Source organism: Emiliania huxleyi (assembly GCF_000372725.1).
Source record: "Emiliania huxleyi CCMP1516 unplaced genomic scaffold EMIHUscaffold_89, whole genome shotgun sequence".
NCBI classification, from domain to species: Eukaryota; Haptophyta; order Isochrysidales; family Noelaerhabdaceae; genus Emiliania; species Emiliania huxleyi.
Window position 1 is genome coordinate 91,633 of NW_005195368.1, and position 20,665 is coordinate 112,297.

Sequence of the window (20,665 nt, forward strand, 5' to 3'; positions counted from 1 at the left end):
TTTGAGCCGCGCCGTGCCGTGGCGTTGGCTATCGCGGGAGGGCCAAGACAGCTCGTGCGGTTTTGGGAACGTCTTGATTGTGCCCGAGTCGTGTATGCCGTTGGAGAGAGAGAGAGCGCGCGCGCGCGATGATATTTACTAAGACCCATAAAGTCGTGGGGCACATTTTGGTGAATTCTTTTCCACCTCCTCAAGCCCCAACTCTGCCGAACGCGACACGGCGACGCCGAACTCTGGGCCTATTTCATCGCGAGACATGCCGGGAGTCTGCTTTCCCGCCGATACCGAGGGCGTGCGCTCCACGTCTGCCTTTGGAAAGGAGGTCTTCAGTGCCGTCGCTGCTGCTCTGGGCGACGAGCCGCTCGCACAGGCCATCGTGAGCGAGAAGGACTGGCGCCACACGTACAACGCGCACATGCTCAAGGTATTCGAGGCGCAGCTTCGGGCGGATCCGGCAGTGGCTTTGGCCTCGCTAAAGAAAGGTCTGGAGAAGGCGACGGCCATGGACTTTGAGCCCAAGGACGGCACGCCTGCTGTGCCTCTTGCTGTGGCTGGGTCCATTGACGTCAAGCCTTTCGGAACTTGGGCAATCCACGGCACTGGCAACGCACTGAAGACGATCTCCGTGCCGTACAACGGCAGCGTCCTTTCAGGCGCGTCGCTCAGCTTCCAGCTCGACAAGTGGGTGCGTCGAGGCACGATGGAGGCGGACTGTGCCGAAGCCATCAAGGAGGGCGTCCGGCTCGACACGTTCAAGGGGCGCACCTTCATTCTGATCGGAGCGGGCTCGGAGCTCGGTCCGCTGCGCCCGCTGCTGCTCGCCGGCGCGACCGTCGCTGCCGTCGCCACGCGCAAGCCGCAGCGGTGGGCGGAGCTCATCGAGTTTGCGCAGACGACTGCGGGCACGCTGCTGCTGCCGGTGCCTTCGGGGGTGGCGAGTGACTGTCCGGACGTGGCGGCGGTGGCGGCGGTGGCCGGCGCCGACATTTTGGCGGAGACGCCTGCGCTTGCCGCTTGGGTGGCGGGTGTGGTGCGCTCGTCCGCCGGGCCGGTGACGCTCGGCACATACCTGTACGCCGACGGCGAGGCGAACGTGCGTATCACCGCGGCGGCCGACGTCCTGACGCAGGCGGCGATGCGCGCGGCCGCCGCCTCGCGCCGCGAGCTCAGCCTGGCTTACCTGCCCTCGCAAACGGTGGCACACGTCATCCCCGCAGCCGCGGCGGAGGCGCAGCGGGCCAACGCGGCGAAGGCGCCCTGGTGGCAGTCGATGATGCGCTATCGTCTCGCCATACGCCCGCCGCTCAGCGGCGCGGCGGGCAGCGCGGCCGCGGAGCCGACGTACGTGCACGACGCCTACTCGATGACGCAGGGGCCAAATTACGCGCTCGCGCAGCACATGCGCCAGTGGCGCGCGATGCTCGCGTACACTGAGGGCTACGCCGTCTCCGCGCCGATGGCGCCGGCCGCACGGACCGCGTCCATGCTGCATGTGCACACCGTCGCGACGGCGCTCGACGGGTTCGGGTATTTCCGACCCCTCGAGGCCTTCGAGCCAGACTGTCTGCGCGCGTGCCTGGCAGACTCCACCTCGGGCAGGAGCTGTGCTCGGACGAGCCCCCGCTCACAGATGCCTGCCGCGACAATAGGCGGCGCTACTCGCCGTGGAGCTCTCGACGCCGATGCCGGCGCTGCCCTCGCCCTTCCACCTCTTCACTCGCCATGGCTTCCACGGCGGCTTCTGGCGTTTCCCGTACTCCTCCGACAGCATCGGCTCTTCGGCCTACGTCCTCGGCATGGTGCGCCCTTGGCGGAAGGAGGCATGAGTTGGGCGGGACGGGAGCAGGGTTGCGCATGTAGTCAATTAGCACCACGGCCCAGTGGGGATTTTGGCCTCCTCAGTGATCGTCTGGGCGAATCCTAAATGGCATGCAAAATGCCAATACGTCTCGTTTTTTGTGCGCTAACTTGTAGAGCACCTTGAAAAACTAGTATGTCTTGGACCGAAAAGTTTCTCGATGAAGTGGGGACGGACACCCGTGAATGGCCTTAATACGAAACCAGAAGGGACACACACATGAGTCATGACGCCGCACACACACACCGTACCGCACCGGGCACCGCGCGCGCACGCCCACCGCCCCGCCTAGGTGGGAAATGTGCCGTGCCAACGTCCTCCAGCAAATACATACCCCGTCGCATCTCAGCGCTCGCCTCAGGCGGTCACAGCGACCGGCTCGCCAACGAGCTCGCCCTCCGCGGGCAGCCCGACGAGGATGTGCGGCGAGCCCGCGACCATACACGCGACCGGCTTGTCAGCGCGCGCCTGGAAGATGATGCAGCAGGCCTGCGTATATGGAATGCCGGCACCCACAAAACCAAGCTGCGGCAAGTGCAGCTCCTGCGATGCGCCTGGCAGCTCGACGGGCTTCGCGAAAGACGACCAGTTGCTCACCATGCCGCAGCGCAGTCCCTGCCCACGCGAGGAGAATCGACTCATGTGTGAGCCGCAGCAGCATCGGTTCCATCAGCAGCACAGCTGCTGCGGGGCGCAGGCGGCTGGGGGGAGATGGGGCGGGTGGCGCGCTGTGTGTGTGCGCGCACGAGGTGCTCGCGGCTCGAGGGCAGGTCGGTGGACGGCGTGGCGGCGCGGCGAAATTTGGCGAGGGAGCGACGAAGGAGCGAAGGCGTGGCCACGTCCGCCAGCCTGTACAGGACAACGCTCTCGTAATTGCCTGCGAGGCTCATGGGCGCGTCCGGTAGCCTGCCCCGAAAGTTGACTGCCATCATGCCGAGGCCGAAGCCGCCACGCTGGAGGAACCAGGATGTGATGACGTCATTCGTCGAGACGAAGGCTGACGCACCCGACGCCTTCGCGGCCGACTTCTGCGCGGCAATGTAAGTCTCGTCCACATGAAATGTGCGCACCTCCACCGTTGTTCGCAGCAGTGCCGAGTACAGGAGGCCGCCAATGCAGTTCATGACGAAGCCGGGGTTGAAGATGGCGCGCTTGCCGTCGCCCAGCGCTGCGTCAATCGCGTCGCTGACGCCGGGCCGCCGCTGCGCGTCCAACGCCACGACGTTATCGTTCGCGCTCAGCATGTTGTGAAGCATGTAGAACGTGTGGCCATCGCCGATGACATGGGACATGCTGACGACCAGAGCGAAGCGCATGGCTGGATCGTCGCTGTCTGGGACGAGAGTGACGCGAAAGATGGGTACCCCGAAGCCTGGCTGCCCCTTTTTGCAGAGCAATGTGGCCACGGCTGCGCCCATCTTGCGCATAGACGTCCCACGGCTCAGCGGGATCTCGCCCGCGGCGCAGGCTCGAAAGACACCGACGTCTGCTGTGGAATCGTAATGGGCACGTTTTGCTAAGCGTATTTGCGCCTCCGTATTTGCAAATACAGGCGAACAAATAAGGCACGTGAAATCGAGTGTTTTGCTAGCGTATTTGCCGGGTGGCCGTATTTGCGGCGTCAAACCCAACTTTTGCCAGGAGCTCTTTCTCAAAATCTCGTGCACACATGTCCCTAAATTATTCACACATGAATGCTCACATGGCCGGTAGCATATGCGCCACACGCCCTGACCGCTCCTCTGGTCCGGCCGCCGGCCTCCGCGGTGGCGGCGATGTCGCAGCGCCACCCATCGGCCAGCCCTCAGATCGATCGATCAGCGCTCAAAGTCGGCTTCAGATCCGAGAACGCTGCTGGCGCCGCCGCCGATCCCAGCGGCGACGCCAGCAGCTTCCTCTGCTCTCCAACGTGCCGAGAAGCGACGCGGGGGTGCTCGGCCCGCAATGCACGACGAAGGCTCCGCCGGGCGCGCGTCGGCCGGTCCGGTGGCACCCTCTGCGCACGGCACCTGCCGGCGCCCCGACGACAGCCGTCGCGCCACCGCTGATGGAGGGGCGGTCAGCGCCGCTGCCGCCGCGCCGCCGGTGGGAGGGGCACTGGTGGTGGCCTGGGCGGCCCTCCGCCGCCGCTCGACGCGCTGCGAGAAAGGGGAGAGATTGGGGGTTCAGAAGGACGGGCGGGGGCGGGGGGGGGGGGGGGGGTGCCCCACAAAACCCGTGAGGCGCGCGGGATTGGGGTTAGGGGGAGGTGCCCGGCGGGATGCAACCCAAGAGCCCCCATTGTTCATGTCCCGTCCAGGGGGGAGGGAGGGAAAAGGGGCCGGGAAAGGGGGTAGGGGAGGGCGGCGTGGCCGCTCGTCGACGATGCGTTCCCACGCATCAGACCCCACACAGTGCCACGTCTGCATTCGCAACAATGAGCGAGACGAGCGAGGACGATCACCCGCCCAGCCAAAGTACGCACGCGGAGCGCGCGAGTAGCGTGCATGAGGCCCGCGTAGAGCAGCATCAGCCGCCCCTCCGACCACTTCATACTTTTCGCCTTGGAGGAAGGCTCCACCACGTCGGGCTCGGGGCTGGCCGTGCCCGCCGTCCCGCCGACGCCCGCCCCAGTCTGGTCGGCCTGCGAGCGAGGGATGGACGCCGGTGGGTGCCGTGGGCCGGCCGTGGCCGACTGTGGCCAGCTCGGGGCCAGCTCGGGGCCAGATGCGCGCACCATGGTGCGTGGCGAATACAGATACGGCTGTATCTGTATGCGTGGCGAATACAGGTGCACGCGTCTCCGGAACTGCCGAATTTGCGCATACAGGGAGACATACAGCGGGAAATACGCTTAGCAAAACGTCTCTAATAACACTTGCCGTTTTCAAGCCATCCGCCACACCACGGGTTGAATTTCAGAATTTCTGCCACGCGTGTGGCGAGGTATTCGGCGGCCGACGCGTGTGAACCTGAAAAGAAGGTGATGGTGGACACAGAGTTTTCCTCTGCGAGGAGCGTGGAACGCTCGAAAGGGAGCAGCTCCAACACGGACTTATTTCCCTGCCTAGTGTCTTATTTAAGTCCCGAACTCTCAAGAGAGCTCTATTCACACCCTTTGTGCGTTGAAGACCATAGGCAATGTTTGTTTACACCCAACCGACGAGTGGCTGGGCCCTCTGACCTGAGCTGTAGCCTTGGTAGCTGTGTGGTTGAAGCCCTCATGCCGCCGGCGTACGTCCACCCCCCCTTCGGAGGTGGTTCCCCCAGCGGCTGGCCACAGGGCACAGGGCAAGATGCAGTTCACAAATGGTCAGGCTCGCAGTGGGGACCGGTCAAAGCCTCGACTGCAATTCGTGCGGCCTTCCGTCTCCTGAAATATAAGGCCGCTGCGGTAACGACAGCAGTGCCCGCTGCGGCGGCGAGAACCATTGTGCGATTCATATACATAACCAGACGCTGCCGTGCAGCCGCTGTCGTCGGCTGATGTTTGGTTACCTGTTGCGCCACGCGCGAGCCTCGCAGAACAAAGGCGCAGGATTTTTTTGAGCAGCCATGACTCAACTGCGTAGTAACGCAATCCCGTCCGCTCGATCGTGCCGGTGAGACGCGAGCGAGCGGGCGCTACAAGAGACTACACACTTACATCGATCTCATGTGAGCTGGCAGGAATATCTACTAACTATGATCTCGGCGGTAGGCAGAAATCTCGCCGTTGGGCGCTGACTATTCTAACAACGAGCCCCCACAGCAATAGGGAAGAAAGCGAAAAGAACACACACATACGGCTTTATATCACATCTCGTCAAAGTCTCAAACGAGCGCGGAGGTCTGAGCTCAGCTGGCTGAACGGTAGACACGAGGACTAGGGCCGAGCAGCCGGTCCCTCCCAGCTCCCTGTGTGTGAGCGAGCGGAGGAGAGACAGCAGACAGTCCAGGACAGCCCCGCTTAGTTGAGGTGCGCTTGATGACCGAGAGTGAGTGAAAATGGCTTCCGCGTTACTTTAGCCCTCCCCGGTCGGCTTTACTTTAGCCCTCCCCGGTCTACGTGTAAAGACCAGAGGGCTAGAGCGATTTCATCGTTCATGAACGCCCCCAGAGGCGAGTGTGGGCCGCCTGGTGTGGGTCTAGAACACTCTTGCACACGTAGCTCGTGGAGGGAGGAGATTTGACACGAGAGCAAGCAATAAACATAAAATAGCACTCGCACACCAAATACACACCAGCACATGCACACACGTGTGTCCTGTCTTGGTCTCCCTCAGGCAACGGCACCGCCAAAGGTTGCGGCGGCGAACGAGGAGCGGCGAAGCTTCGCGCACGATCGCTCCGTCCTGCGGCGAAGTTTGGCTGCAAAGCTCGCAGCCTTCAGGCCGATGCGCGCCTCACTGGTGGTCAGCGCCTCGCCACCTGCCGACTCGATGAGCATCTTCTTCATGTGCTCGACAGCCTTTTGCAGCTCCCCCTGCGGGACGACAGAGCTGGAGATGGTGATGCACATGCGGCCGTCGACGCACACGCAGCAGACGAGGAAGTAGGTCGCCACGCTGTAGGTGGGCGCCCAGTGGTATGTCACGCCGCCAGCGCCCTCGTGCATCGAGCGCAGCCCGTAATTGTTGAACCAGAAGATCTTGCGCGGGTTCGCGCGGTAGCCGCTCATGCCGTAGACGGTCTGGTTGATGAAGCTCCACGCCGCGTTGCCGGAGAAGCTCTCGATGTGGTCGATCAGGCTGGCGTAGAACTTGGACGCCCACGACTCGCTGCTCAGCTCGTCGAGCGTCGGACGGGTGCCGAGGCCGATCAGCCAGTTCCCGCACACGTTGCGCTCGACCTTTGGCATGTAGTAGCGGCTCTGGCAGCTGACCTGCGTGAGGAGGATCGGACGCTCGACCTGGTACTGCTTCGGGACGATCTTTGCAGCTTCCGCGCTGGTCGTCATGAGGTGAGCAAACGGCTTGAGCTTCCTCGCCCTGAGGGCGGCGGTCATCTTTGCTGTCTCCTCGAGACTGAGCGACTCGATTACCGAGCAGCACTCGGGACTGGCACAACCGAATGCGTCGAAAAGCTCTCGCGAGAGAAGCCACCGGCCGTACTGCACCGCCATCGTGTAGCTGGTCCCGACCGCGCAGCGCAGCGCCGGCATCGCCCCGAGCTTCTTCTTGAGCTCCTCGTTCTCGGTGTCTAGCCGCAGGTCGAGCTCGGGAGAGCCCACGGCCGGCCGGACGAGCGGCGCCTCGCCGTCGTAGTACGTGGCGACGAAGCCCTTGATGAGGTTGAAGCAGGAGGTCCCATCGAAATCGCGAAAGTTCGTGTATCCGACGACGAAGGTCTTTGACGGCGCAGTCAGCACGTGCACGTAGTGGACTGTGGCTGTGGACGCCAGGTCCGTCATGCGGTACTTGTGCCACACCTCTGGCTTGTTGACCGTGTCGGGGATGGCGGTGACTAGGATCCGTGCCTCGTCCTCCGCGAAGCCGTTGCGCACGCGGAAGGCATCGAACGCGTCCTTGGCCTTGGCTTCCTCCCACGGCTTGGGGATCTCAGTGACGTTGCAGACGTCGACGAGAGAGAAGAGCTTCCGAATGATGCGGTTGCTGAGAGGCAGGGTCGTGCTCGCGGCGAGACCGTGCGCGCCGCCATGGTAGGTGTATGCGATGAACCAGGTCCACAAGTTAAGGACGAGGGAAATGCAAAACGTGACGACGCCGAGCGGGACCCACATCACGAGGCCGATGGCGTTGAGGATGGGCCCGGTTGTCGTCATGGGCAGCCACTGGTACTTTTGCGGCGGGTGCGGCGGGTAAGGGCAATCCCCCTTGGCGTGGAAGGCGTCCCACTCGGCGCGCCACATCGGCGAAGGACGCTCGACGGCAGAGTCGCTCAAATCAAGCTGCTTCGAGTCGATGTCGGACTGCTTGATGGGCTCTTGGAAGCAGACACGCGCGGACCGCCGGCAGGCACGCGCGGACCGTCGGCCGTTGACGAGGGAAGAGCGGCGCTGCATGTCTGGACGGAGAGAGGAGAGGAGCTAGGGAGTCGCCGTTGCCGCGCATGAGGAGACGGGAGCACCTCCTTCCTCACCGACTGCCCAGGTTTGACCCTGGTTACCGGCATTACCTCGTTTATTCGTCCTTAGTGATCAGGCGAAAGATCGGGGGAGCCGCCTTTTGGTACTAAGGAAGTGCCCAGCCTCTTCAATCTGACGGCGCACGCAATGCATGAAATTTCCAAGTCGAAGGAGTGCTCGATGCGCAAGCAAGCGGGGATGGCCCGCCACTCGAACCCGCAAGCGGGCGTACGAACGAACCGCGAGCGGCTCGCACTCGTGGCACACAGGCGTCGACAGACGGCGCCGGGGCTAGGCGACCGAAGAGGAACTACGGCAAGAACCGCACACCACCCGCTGACGAGCGCTCGCGGAACAGGTCCGCGGCGCCCGCCAGGGGCGTGCGCGAGACAGGGCTGCGCTCGGAGCCCTTTTCTGTGAGCCGGGATTCCCTCCCGGCGGGGGTTGTGGCGGAGAGCCGGCATGGGAATCGCCGGCCCCCACCCAGGGGGTGCCCCTGCCAGGCGCCGCAAGCGGTGCCCGACAGGGGCGGGTGCCCCCCCGAGAGGTGGGGGCGGGGTCGTGATCCGGCCTATCGCCTCGGCAAGGTCCTCGGTGTGATTCTCAACAGTCAGGCAGGCTTCCAACTTTTTGCGGGGTATGGTATGGTACTCTCACGGCCCAAAGGGTGGGGGGGTAGTATGGTCCTGACCGCCCATCCCCGGTCTCCGGGAGGCTGGGTCTGTCAGCAGGCGGGGGGGTATGGTCTCGAGGGTTAGGTTAGGTTAGGTAGAAAGACGAAGAACAGCCAGGCTCGAGGCGTACCATACCAATGTTGCCTCTGCTTGTCGGCGCGCAGGCACTGGTGGTTGCGCCTCCGGCCGCCGGACAGGATGCGATCCGAAGCCTGATGACGAAGCACGATCCGATCCTGCTCTACGTTTCCAAGCTGCTTGAGCCGGACGTGGCGAGCGACGCCGGCGCACTCTACGCGTGGTGCCGCCGGCTCGATGAGCTCGTGGACGACCCGGCAGTGAGCGGCGACCCAGCGACGACTGTCGCGCGCATAGATGAGTGGCGGCAGCGGCTGGACGAGCTGTGGGAAGGCTCTCCACGCGACGATCTCGACGCGGCGCTGCTCGTGACGCTGCGGCGCAACCCGTCTCTCGGCGTGCAGCCGTTCGCCGACATGCTCCAGGGCATGCGCTCGGACGCGGTTCGCGCGAGGCGCGTCGAGACGGGCGTTCGTCCGGGATGGCTAATAATTGATGACTGATCCACGACGAATCAGTAATAGGCGCGTCGCGACGGGTGCCGATCTGGAAGAGTACGCGTACCAGGTGGCGGGCACGGTCGGCCTGATGCTGCTGCCACTGCTCGGCGTGAGCGAGGAGGAGGACGTGGCCGCGGCGCGCGGCCCAGCGATCGCCCTCGGACAGGCAGTCTCGCTAACCACCCTTCTCCGCCACTACCGGACGCGCATTCAAAGTGGTGAGTGACTACTCGAGGATAGGCGATCCAGCTGATCAACATTCTCCGCGACGCTCGCCCCGACGCCGCACTCGGCCGTATCTACCTGCCGCGGGACGAGATGGCGGAGCGCGGCGTCGACGAGGCCGCAGTCCTGGCGCTGCAATGCACGCCCGCGTACCGCGGCCTGGTTGCGCACACCCTAGAAGCGGAATAATGTGTGTTCTTGTGTAGTCCAGCCAGCGCTCGAGAGGAGACGTGCTTCCACTGTATTCCACCGTAGTCAGCTGTATTCGCTGTACTCGCCTCCCTCGTACTCACGCGGTGCTCTGAATACGCTGCACACAATCCCGTGCTCCCGCCCTCATGTTGGTGCGTTCACCTCTTAGGTTGCGCACACCGCAGAGCGCGCTGAGGCGTTTCTGGGGCGGGCGGAGAGAGGCGGCCGATCGCAGCCCAGCACCGGCCCGCTCCTCTCGCTCAAGCCTTCCACGAACCTTCTCGGAACCTTCCCCTAAGGCGGCCGATCGCTGCCCGGCGCCGGCCCGCTCCTCGTGGCAATCATCGCCGAGCCTCCTAGATGCGGCGCACGGACGCAAGCACTCGCGGCCATCATGCCCCAGCACTCAAGAGCAGCGAGTTTCATGAGACCGCGTCCTCCCTCTTCCTCAGCTTGTGTCTGTGTGCATGCACTACACAAAAGCACATCCCCGGGGCCCAGTCGCCCAGATCGCACGCACGGACAGTCGAGAAGTTGCATGCACACACTGCACACACCAGCTCGAGCTGTACTTGCATGCACACAGGTCGAGTTGTACCGCGACTATCTGACGGAGCTCGCGCGCCGCGGCTTCGACAACCTGAGCGCGGGGGGCGACCGCGTGTCGATCAGCACGCCGCGAAAGGTGTGGGCCACGCTGCGGGCGCTGGCAAAGGTGCTGCGACCGGAACCGGCGACGTGGACTTTTTAGTTTTTTGTGTTGTTGTGTGCGCGCGCGCGCGCGCGCGCGCGCGGCTCGAGACGAAGGACCCACACCGCGGCCTGGTTGCGCTCGGCCTCACGCTGCGCTCGCTCCGCTTCGAGGCCGACAAGGAGGTGGCGGCCGCCGAGGGTTGCAAGCCCGACGGCGGCGGCTCTGCGCCCGTCTTCAAGCTGGGCTCGTGCGAGGGCCTCTCGCTCTACGTCTCGGGGAGGCTCCTCGCGAGGACGGACCGTCCTCGAGCCGGGACCGACTGCCCGTCGTCGGTGAAATGGACGACTTCCCGCGGAAGGGCGATGGCAGCTTTGCCCAAGCATCCCCCGGCGCGCGAAGGTCCAAGTGTGGTTCCAAAACCGCCGCCAAAAGCTGAAGAAGGAGGAGGCCCGCGCAGCCGCGGCGATGGCGGCGCCGAACTCGACACTCTGGCGCGCGGGCCGCGGCGCCTTACATTGCTCATTGGGAGCTTCTCGAGCCTTCCGACTAGTTTTTTCGGCGCTCCGACTAGGGCGCGCGATGCCACACCAAGCCCTTGTCCCGAATCCGGCGCCAAGGTCTCGACAGCATGTGAAAATATACCACACCAACCCCATGGCGCCCGCCCGCAAGCGAGCCCGCACCGCCGGCGAGGGCGGGGCTGTGACGGTCCCGGATGGCTTCGAGCCGCCCCTCTTTGGCGCGCGCGTCGTCGGCCAGGTCACCACGCTGCCGCTCGAGGGAGAGGACGGCCCTCTGGCAGCGCTCGGCGTGTACGGCGTCGCGAGCGATCGCGCGGGCGCCTGGTACGTCACCACTCCTGACTCAGTGCTGCACGTCTCTGCGGCCGGGCGCGTGCGCCGCGTGGCAACGCTGGTAGGTGTCAACCTCCGCGGCATCGCCATGAGCCCGGACGCCAGCGCGCTGTTTGTGGCGGACTTTGGCGGCCACAAGATCCTACAGGTGGAGGCGACGACTGGCGCGGTGACCACTCTCGCGGGCAGCGGCACCGTGGGCAGTGCTGAAGGCGTGGGCGGCGCGGCGCAGTTCTATAGTCCAAGCGACCTTGCCATCAGCCCAGACAGCAGCGCTCTGTTTGTGGCTGACTCACACAACCACAAGATCCGGCGGGTGGAGGTGGGGACTGGCGCGATGACCACTCTCGCGGGCAGCGGCACTGAGGGAGGCGCTGATGGCATGGGCGGCGCGGCGCAGTTCTACCTCCCAATCGGCGTCGCCATCAGCCCGGACGCTAGCGCGCTGTTTGTGGCGGACTTCGGCAACCACAAGATCCGCCGGGTGGAGGTGGCGACTGGCGCGGTGACGACGGTGGCGGGCAGCGGCACCGAGGGCAGTGCCGATGGTGTGGGTGGCGCGGCGCAGTTCTACTACCCAAACGACATCACCATCAGCCCGGACGGCAGCGCGCTGTTTGTGACAGACGCCAGCCACAAGATCCGGCGGGTCGAGGTGGCGACGGGCGCGGTGACGACGGTGGCGGGCAGCGGCACTCGCGGCAGCACGGATGGCGTGGGCGACGCGGCGCAGTTCAAAAACCCACTCGGCGTCGCCGTCAGCGCCGACGGCAGCACGCTGCTGGTTTGCACGAAAGGCGGTGGCCTCCGCCAGGTCTGCGTGTCGGCGCCTCCTCCGCCTCCCACCTTCGCGCCGATTGTGGTGCCGCCCTCGACCATGGTGGACGACTTCGGAAAGATGTGCGGCGACCCCACTCTCCCCGAGGGCAAGGTCACCTTCATCGTCGGCGATGACGAGGAGCGCTACGAGCACGTGAGCAAGTGCGTCCTCTGCGTGCGGTCCGTGTTCTTTCGGACCATGTTCGGCATCGGCATGAAGGAGCGCGACGCCGCCGAGGTCACGGTGCGCAACACCGATCTCGCCACCTTCACCGCCCTCGTCCGCTACCTCCTCACCGACCAGCTCGACCTCGGCGAGGAGGGGGGCGGCAGAGCGCAGCGCGCGCTCGACCTGCGACAGCTGGCGCAGATGTACCAGGTGCCGCGCCTCGAGCTGCTCTGCGCGCAGGCGCTGCAGGAGAGCGTCGGGCCGGCGAGCGCCGTGCCGCTGCTCGAGGCGGCGCACACGATGGGCGACGGGCGGCTCCTCGCGCAGTGCCGCCGCTACGTGGCGGACCACGCCGCCGAGGTGCGGGCGAGCGGCGGCGTGGAGCAGCTGCGCGACCTCGGCGTGGCCAAGGGGCTGCTCGGCGACGCGCTCGACCAGGTGGCGGAGCTGAAGGGGACGGTGGCGGAGCTCGAGTTGGAGCTCGAGAAGGTCCGCACGCAGGGCTGAGGTTCGGGTTGCACATTCTTTGTGGCAGCGGCTTTAGGGCGTGCGCGGGAATCGGTTTGCAATTTTGCACGTGACGGCGTGCGCGAGACGCCTGCACGTTTGAGTCCTCGTACGAAGTGGGAGAAACTCGTTGATTTCTGTGATGTCTGGGCACATTATCGCTGCCAATTTCCATCGCAAAATTTCTTCCGTGGTGGCGAAAATTGTTCGCCGCGAAAATTCTTTTTCGCGCGAAAGCCTAGCTGCAGCGCACTTGGACGCACATTATTATGGGCCTTCTCCTCGCACTGCTGCCCGCGGCAGGCGCAGTAACGCCGCTGTCGACCGCCGTACCCGGCGGCGTCATCGCTCCCAAGCTCTCCGTCCGGCCGCCTCTGCCAGAGGAGCGCGGCAAGGGCGGCATACTCGCCGCGGCGCCTATTTCGTGCATGGAGACCATCGCGCGCATTCCCCGCGGGCTGGTGCTGGCTCCCTGCGACGCGGCGCGCGCCGCGGCCGCGGCGGGCGGCCGAGATCCGACCTGGGCGTCGGAGCTTACGGCGGCCGCCCTGCTGGCGATGCACGAGAGCGGAGCAAATGAGCAGGCGGCGGCTCTGAAGGAGTGGGTGAGCTCTTGGGAGGCGGGCGGTTGGGGCGACGGCGCAGACCTCGGCAACGACGAGGCGAGGCACGGCCGGGAGAGGCACATCCGCGACACCCGAGACGCAGCCGTGAGCGACAGCCGAGAAGCGGCCGAGACGAGGCTGAGATGAGGCTGAGATGAGGCCGAGCTCTGCGCCGCGACGAGGCTAAAGCCACACTGGTAGGTCCGCTGGGGCCCGCGCGACGTCACAGGCAGCCTCTCGGCGAGATTGAGCGAGATTGAGCGAGAGTGGCCACCCGATGAGGTCTACTCGCAGGCAGCCTCTCGGCGAGATTGGGCGAGATTGAGCGAGATAGGCAGCCTCTTGGCGACCGGCTCGGACAACGACGCGGCCATCTACTCCAAGTTCCGCATGCCGTGCCACCCGGTCGTGCGTCCGCCTCGGCCTCGCGACCCCTAATTAGCAGTGTGGTCATGGAATCTCAATTGCTACTCAGGTCGTGCACCGCGCGGGCCTCGGCCTCGCGGCGCTCACGCGGGCGGACAAGTCCGCCGCGCTCGCCGCGCTCCAGTGCCGCGGCTCCAACTTCCGCGCGATGCAGGACCCGCTCGCTGCGCTGGTGGCGGCCCGAGTACTCTAATGGATACACATGATTGTTATTCACCAGGACCCGCTCGCTGCGCTGGTGGCGGCCCCTACTGCGCGGCAGACCGGCTCCCCCAACGAGAGGCGCGGGCCTTGGGGGGAGGGGTGGAGCAGTTCACACAACAGCACGGCCCCGGGCCCGAAACCGCACGACGGCACAGTGACGCTGTGTAGTCCACGCTGTCGACGGACTGAGAGAGCGCCCCTCCAATCATGAGTGGAGGCCGTCTGCATGGTGAGTGCGTGCTTCAGAACCCCCCCCCCCCATCGGCAGGCGGCGGTGGGATGTCGCCGACGCCCTCTCGCGCGTTCTCTCGCGCGCGACGACTCTCGAGGCGGGCGAGGGCGGCGGCGAGGTCTGCGAGAGATCGCCGAGATCTAGCCGAGATCGCCGTGGGGCTCCTGTCGTCTAGACGTGGAGTCGCGAGGGCTAGCATGGCCCTTGCCCCACCACCTTGTGTGTGTGGAGAAGTTTACCTCACCTTACCTCAGGTCTTTGCCGTCGTGCCGCTGCACGAGCGCCTCGCGCACTGCGGCGCGCGCGGCGAGAACACCAAGCTTCGTCGGGGGAAGGGCGCGAGATTGCGCGAGATGACCCGAGGTGGCCCGAGATTAGGCGAGAACACCAAGCTCGTCGGGAAGGACCCGGTGGGCAGGGAGGGCGGCGACGCCGACGTGCTGCTCGTGGCGACGCGCGACATCGCCGAGGGCGAGGCCCTCACGCGGGACTACACGCGCGCGCCGCGCCTGCCCGGCGACACGAGCGACGGCCCGCTGCGGCTGCTCTTGCAGTTTGGCCTGCCGCCGGCTGCCTGGGTCCAGCCGGATGAGTAGACAGAGGGGGGTGGGTGAGTTGCGGTTGCGGGTTGGCGCGAGAGAGACGTAAACAGCTCCACCGCACAGACGCTTGTGTTTCGCTTTAAAAAACCGGTACAGCTCTACTGTGAGATGGGTAAACGAAGGAACAGGTCCCCGCCCGTGGCCATGCGATCTCTGTGCAGCGGGTTCTTCCACGCTTGTGGCTTGACGCTTCTCCCCGCTCTGTACCCCACGCGCACACGTGTGCGCGCCTGCGGCTGCGCGCCTGAGGCGTGTCGGTTTCTTGTGTTACTTCTTTGCAGTTTGCTCCTATTGTTATAGGGGAAGGGAGTCAGCCGTACACCACCGCCCCAGCACGGGTGTTCACCGTTCTAAATTCGATCCCTGTCGTAAACGCCCCGAGACATACCTTGGCTACCCTCACTGCGAACAGTGCCCCGGAGACGGAGAGTGGACCCGATCATAAATCTCTTCTGTGCAGGGTTCGCCTCTCTCGGATAGGAACCCTACGTTCGCGGGTTGCGAATGGGCACGTGGGCGACGCGGCAAAACAGAGCCTCGCACCCTTTCGCCCTTCTCATCACTGCCCCGGCGCCCACGCGTCGAACTTCTTGGGCAGCAGCTGGTTCGACAGGTCCTCTCCGTGGCCCAGGCAGCCGGTCTCGCCCTTGCCCCAGGTCAAGAAGGCGCCGTCGCCGGTGATGGCGAGGCTGTGGTGCGCTCCAGCGGACACAGCGACCACGCGCTGGCCGGCAAAGGCCTCGACCTTCTTGGGCAGCAGCTGGCGCAGCTCGTCGCCGTGGCCCAAGCGGCCAGAAGCTCCATAGCCCCAGCTCCAGACAACGCCGTCGGCGGAGAGGGCGAAGCTCTGGCCGGCTTCAGCCGACACAGCGATGACGCGCTGACCAGCCAAGGCCTCGACCTTCTTTGGCAGCAGATGGTCCTGGAAGTCGCCGTGGCCCAGCCGGCCATGGGCTCCACCGCCCCAGCTCCACACGGCGCCGTCGGCGGTGATGGCGAGGCTGTGCACGAGTGCAGCAGACAGAGCGACGACGCGCCGCCCCGCCAAGGCCTCGACCTTCTTGGGTAGCAGCTGGCTCTGCCGGTCGCCGTGGCCCAGCCGGCCTAGGTACGGCCGCGACGCGAGCGATGTCGGCGGGGTCGCAGTGAGAGAGGGCGCGCACGAGGAGCTCCGTGGGGAGGTCGAGGAGGCGGGCGGGCGGCGGCGTGCCCAGCGAGGGAGCGGCGGTGGTGGAGGCGGAGGCGAGGCGGCGCGAGCGGCGCCGCGGCGGGGTGGACAAAATGCTCGCGCCGCGGAGAAAAAGAATTTAGATACGCGCCTACGGCATTCGCTGTGGTATAGCCCCTCATTCAAACAGCGCCTGAACGCATGTCGTTCAGGCGGCACTTCTCTCGCGTCGGCTCCGCCGAGCGCTGCACAGAGACCACCAACGACAGGTGTGCGACTACGCGCTCGTCTACGCGGAGAAGAAGAACGACGGCGAAGCGCCGTACTCGGTCTCCTTCACCGCGACGCAGAGCGGCGACGTCATCGTACAGCTGCACCCGCACTCGCAGCTCGAGCGCGCTGTGCGACACGAGCGGCAGGCGCAGGCCACGGAGCCGCCTGCGAGCGCGAGCCCTGCGGCGCCGCCCGCCCCTGCCGCCGCGCCGCCAGCCGCGGAGCCGGCGCCCAAGACGTACGCCGCCGCAGCCGCATCGCAGCCGCAGGGTGCCACCGCGGGTGGCCAGCCCGCCGCGCCTGCGGGCCCGGCCGCCGCCGCGCGCGTGCCGCCGCCGCCCAGCGGCGGCGGAGTGCGCGGCTGCTCCTTCACTGTCCCTAACCCGGGCAGGAAGCGTGGGCAGCAGCAGCGCGGCAAGGGCCGCGGTGCCAGGGGCCGTGCCGATGCTGGACCCCGTCTCGTTGACAAGAACGCGCTGTCCGCGCGCGGCAGCAGGCCCTCGCGCCAGTCGCGCTCGCCGTCGCCCGACTCTCCGCCCGCCAAGCGGGCCGCCTCCGCTGACTCGTCCGGCTATGAAACCGATACGCCGGACGAGGTGCAGCAGGAGGCGGTCCGCAGGGTATGCGGCGCGCTCGGCATGAGGGAGCAGTTCGAGGCGGCGATGGTGGCGGGCGAGCTGCTCGAGATGCTCGAGAGCTTGCCGCGAGGGGCGGTCGAGGCCTCCGTCCGACAGATGCGGGGTTACAACCGCACGGACGAGTGGCCAGAGCCCATTCTCACCAGCCTTACCCCGCAGCGCGGCCGCTCGCCAAGCCCCGTCGATGAGTGGTCAGATGGTTAGTGCCCGAGAGCGAGGGGTCCGGGGGGGAGCACAAACATAGGACGCCCAGCCTTGCCCTCGTGCCACCGAGTGCATATCCTATGCGAGAGAGATCCCCTGTGCCCTGTGTGCCCAGCCCGGGAGGCACTCACCCACTAGCCCGCTCGCCCGCGGCCCACTCACTTCCGCGCACTAAGTTAGTGCGTGTAGTAGCCGAGCCCGCCTCCGTCCGCCGGCGAAGGGCACTACGAGCGGCCCGCCGGACCACTCCCCTCGCGGCCGGCCGGAGGCACTCACTTCCGCGCACTAAGTTAGTGCGCGTAGTGTCCCGGCCTCCGACCACGACTCCCGGGAGCACTTCACCACTTGACCCGCCTCGGCACACCACTAGCCCTCGTCCAGCTCACAGACTAACTTGCGCCGACTTAGTTCCCCGCAGGGCCCGGGACCACTCACTCACTACCGTCGGGTACTTATTTTAAGAGCAGGTAAACAGCAATAGATCCGGGTGTAGTGCCGGATCAGTTCCTGGAGCCAGGGGGACCGATTCGCGCTTGCCATGGGACCAATTGCTAGACACCCGGGCCGGGGGGGGGAGGGGGTACAGGGGGGCCCGCACAGGTGGGCGAGCCAAACTCTGGCGGAGGCAGCCCGCTCACCCCCAGGCGCCCCTCGAACCGGAGGGTGGTCTGCCGCCGCTGCGCGGTCGGCGCGCCGAGCGCGGGAGACATATCAGCTTCGCGCCACAGATGGGGGGACCGATTCTCAGCAAGTTTGGCAGCGCGGGCAGTGTGAAGGATCGATTGCTGTACAACGAGGGACCGATTCCGTGAGGGCTGGGTATCGATTAGGCCGCTTGAGGGCCGGATCTATTGCTGTTTACCTGCTCTAAAAATAAGTACCCGACGGTACATCATATGTGCTCTTCACACGACCTGGCGAGCAGCTGGGAGTGGCGCGGCTATAGCAGACAGCGGCATTCGCACTCCGGCTGACTCCGCACCGCTCCATGGCCGCCAGCGCCGATCAGAGGATGGGGTTCATGATCTGGTGCTCCAACACCGTCTGCGACGACGGCACGGAGCTTAGGAACGACGGCCCAGCACCCGAATTCATCATCGCCACTCTCGAGGAGCGTACGGGGTTGAAGCGGCCACCTAACGCGGTGGCCTGCCGCCTGGACGACCTCAACCTCTACTTCACGTCCGGCGGGGCCATCATGCCGGCGCGTGTTAGCCACTTGCCGACGCAGCCGCTGAAGAGCCAGACCGCGGATAGTGACAGCGTCGTGCGCTGACAGCGGATAAGGATCGTGCTCCACTGCAGCGCGCCGGCGCCCAGGGCTTTCGACCCTCCGGAAGAGGCTGGATCGCACCGCGCCTCTACACGCGTGCGGGAGGAGGCTTACTGAACTGCTGCACCGCAGTGCCTGCTGGTGGCGGCCTGGCCCTCCCTCTGAGCCGCTGCAGCGGCGCAAAACGGGAAGAGATCTCTAGGTCAAACCCACGCGCTCGTGACCCGCCGAGGCGACCCTCGATCTCAGAGGCACTGCGAGAGAGCGAGGCCTGTCTGCTCGTCTGGGGGACTCTGTTTCGGAGTTCGGTGTCCGTGCGTGTCTCTGGCACACGGGGCAAAAGTCCGACGAGGGCGCGTGTCCACGTGAGGTACTAGAGAGCGCCGCAGCGGGGGGCTCTCCACGAACAGGCTCCGTCCGGGCGGATGACAAGGAGTAGGCTAGCCTCTGTTTGAAGCAGGAAAAAGGGTGATCACGATGCTTTACCCCAAGTGCTCCGCAACATACGACACTGCGTGGCAGGCTAATCTGACGCCCGGCTCGCGGCCCGGCTCGCCCACGCCTCGAGCGCACCAGGAGGGAGCGCCTCGAGGTGCGGGTAGAGGGGCGGCGGGCGCTGCAGCGCGCGCATCCGAGCCGGCGCGCCACTCGGCCCCGCAACCGCGAGCTGCAGCATCGAGCCGCGCAGGTCTCGAAGCAGGCGCCTGCATGGATGTCCGTTCATCGTTAAGCGAGTGGCAGCTGAGGCGCGGCGGTCTCGGGTCTCGAAAGAGGAGGCGCTTTCGCGAGGCGCGCAGAGAGAGGAGCGTCGCAGCCGCGTCCGGCGTGGCGGCCTCCGTCGCCTGGCCGGGTGAGGCCTGCTGCTGCTGCTGCTGCTCCAGCAGCCGCTCGTCCTCCTCGAGGCTGGTCGGGTGCGCCGCCTCCAAGCCAGCGCACGCCGCTGCCACAACCTCCGCCACCCTCACGACCGCCTCCGCCTCGCCGTCCCCCTCGTCCTCCTCGTCCTCATCCTCGTCCTCCTCCTCGTCGTCAAGACCAGAGGTCTCATACGCGTCGAGCCTCGCGGCGAGCTGGGCCGCCTAGAGGTGAGGGAAGGTGAGCTTCTCCACACACACACGAGGTGGCGGGGCAAGGGCCAGGCTAGCCCTCGCGTCTCCACGTCTAGACGACAGGAGCCCCACGGCATTCAAAGTGCAAGGCCCAGTGCGCGTGGGTGAGCGGTGTGTGTGGTGAGAGTGTGTGTGGGGGGGGGGGAGTGTGTGTGTGTGGGGGGGGAGTGTGTGTGGGGAGTGTGTGTGTGTGTGCGTGCGTGTGTGCGTGCGTGCGTGCGTGCGTGCGTGTGTGTGTGTGCGTGTGTGTAAGCTGCCTCCGCTTCGGTGGCGAGCGCCGCGCGCAAGGCGAGGACGCACGGCGCGTCAACGGCGCGTGCGGAGAGCACACAGCCGGCGCTGCCCAGCCTCAGCAGGGCAGCCACCCGCTGGCTGGTCTCCACCCAGCAGGCGCCGGAGGGCGGCGCGGCGCCCGAGAGCTCGAGCAGCTGCGGCAGCGCGACCGACACGGTGTCGTGCGGGTTGTGGCGCGGCACGAAGCCGTAGTACTTCGCAAAGTGGGCGTTCGGGTGGTCGCCGTACGTGATTGTCACCTCGTCCCCCTTTTCCAGAGGGCGCGCGGCGTAGAGGCGCACGCACGCGCCGCGGCGTCCCGCGGCAGAGAAGGCGAAGAGGGCGGCGGGCGCGACGCCGTCGTGGTTGGCCAGGTCTACCATCGGGACGAGCAGCCTGCGTGTGCCGTGCGGGCCCGCGCGCAGGCGGAGACAGCGGCTCCACACCAGCTGCAGCGCTCGCCGAAAGGCGGGCTCGGCGGGCGCATCCAGGCCCGCCGCCTCTGCTGCGTCGCACGCCTCGAGGTACTGCTCATGCAGCCAGAAGCAGGCTGCGTCGGCGTCGGCCTCGAACGCGTCGTCCTGCGCGGCGGAGAGCGCCTCGGGCTCGAGGAGCAGCGGGAGGGCCGGCGACTCTGCAGGCCAGCTCTGGAGGAACGGCCGCCAGTGCTCGTCCCGCTCCCGCTCGAGAGCGCTGAGCGCCAGCTGGACGTTCCACGGCAGCGACGCGGTCCACGGTGGTGGCTCTGCCGGCAGCGGCGCGCCGTCGCCGGCGGTGGAGAGGACACACTCCAGTGGCACCTCGAGCAGAACGTCTCCCACGGCCGAGCTTCGCTGAGCAACCAGGCCTCGCAGGCCGGCCACGGTGGCAGCGCCGAGGTGAACGCGCCCGCCGTGAGCGTTGATCCAGCTTGCGAGCTCCTGAGTGCACGAATGGCTCGAAGCAGGAGTGGCGAAATCGGCGGGGCCCAGAGCCAGCGCGGCGAGCATTTTATTGGTGGTGATGGAGCCGGAAGGGGTGGAAAACAGAAATGCGGTGCTGC

The 20,665-nt window shown here is 66.2% G+C and overlaps 7 protein-coding genes across 7 annotated transcripts; 4 read left to right on the forward strand and 3 right to left on the reverse strand.

Moving 5' to 3' along the window:
• The first annotated feature begins 201 nt into the window (after positions 1 to 201).
• On the forward strand, positions 202 to 2,001 carry EMIHUDRAFT_438944 (hypothetical protein). Its single transcript, XM_005757956.1, has 3 exons — positions 202 to 857; positions 1,302 to 1,579; positions 1,650 to 2,001. Exons 1-3 carry the CDS (start codon positions 257 to 259, stop codon positions 1,824 to 1,826), a joined length of 1,056 nt encoding a protein of 351 aa, XP_005758013.1. The 5' UTR covers positions 202 to 256; the 3' UTR covers positions 1,827 to 2,001.
• Positions 2,002 to 2,032: 31 nt separating this feature from the next.
• Positions 2,033 to 3,007, reverse strand: EMIHUDRAFT_422706 (hypothetical protein). The gene is made up of 3 exons (XM_005757957.1): positions 2,605 to 3,007; positions 2,402 to 2,473; positions 2,033 to 2,326 (listed from the first exon to the last, which is right to left on the reverse strand). The coding sequence occupies exons 1-3, from the start codon at positions 2,980 to 2,982 to the stop codon at positions 2,216 to 2,218; spliced, it is 561 nt and encodes a 186-aa protein (XP_005758014.1). The 5' UTR covers positions 2,983 to 3,007; the 3' UTR covers positions 2,033 to 2,215.
• Positions 3,008 to 3,552: 545 nt separating this feature from the next.
• EMIHUDRAFT_312411 (hypothetical protein) lies at positions 3,553 to 3,906 on the forward strand (the record flags this gene model as incomplete). Its single annotated transcript, XM_005757958.1, has 1 exon — positions 3,553 to 3,906. The coding sequence occupies one exon, from the start codon at positions 3,553 to 3,555 to the stop codon at positions 3,904 to 3,906; it is 354 nt and encodes a 117-aa protein (XP_005758015.1).
• A 2,192-nt stretch (positions 3,907 to 6,098) lies between these two features.
• On the reverse strand, positions 6,099 to 7,841 carry EMIHUDRAFT_107245 (hypothetical protein; the record flags this gene model as incomplete). Its single annotated transcript, XM_005757959.1, has 1 exon — positions 6,099 to 7,841. One exon carries the CDS (start codon positions 7,839 to 7,841, stop codon positions 6,099 to 6,101), a length of 1,743 nt encoding a protein of 580 aa, XP_005758016.1.
• Positions 7,842 to 8,715: 874 nt separating this feature from the next.
• On the forward strand, positions 8,716 to 9,570 carry EMIHUDRAFT_68943 (hypothetical protein; the record flags this gene model as incomplete). Its single annotated transcript, XM_005757960.1, has 3 exons — positions 8,716 to 9,130; positions 9,210 to 9,325; positions 9,397 to 9,570. The coding sequence occupies 3 exons, from the start codon at positions 8,716 to 8,718 to the stop codon at positions 9,568 to 9,570; spliced, it is 705 nt and encodes a 234-aa protein (XP_005758017.1).
• Positions 9,571 to 16,054: 6,484 nt separating this feature from the next.
• EMIHUDRAFT_220012 (hypothetical protein) lies at positions 16,055 to 17,839 on the forward strand (the record flags this gene model as incomplete). The annotated part of the gene is made up of 3 exons (XM_005757961.1): positions 16,055 to 16,122; positions 16,518 to 16,963; positions 17,766 to 17,839. The coding sequence occupies 3 exons, from the start codon at positions 16,055 to 16,057 to the stop codon at positions 17,837 to 17,839; spliced, it is 588 nt and encodes a 195-aa protein (XP_005758018.1).
• Positions 17,840 to 18,141: 302 nt separating this feature from the next.
• On the reverse strand, positions 18,142 to 20,612 carry EMIHUDRAFT_107247 (hypothetical protein; the record flags this gene model as incomplete). Its single annotated transcript, XM_005757962.1, has 4 exons — positions 18,142 to 18,329; positions 18,815 to 18,945; positions 19,178 to 19,320; positions 19,716 to 20,612. 4 exons carry the CDS (start codon positions 20,610 to 20,612, stop codon positions 18,142 to 18,144), a joined length of 1,359 nt encoding a protein of 452 aa, XP_005758019.1.
• Between the last annotated feature and the right edge of the window lie 53 nt (positions 20,613 to 20,665).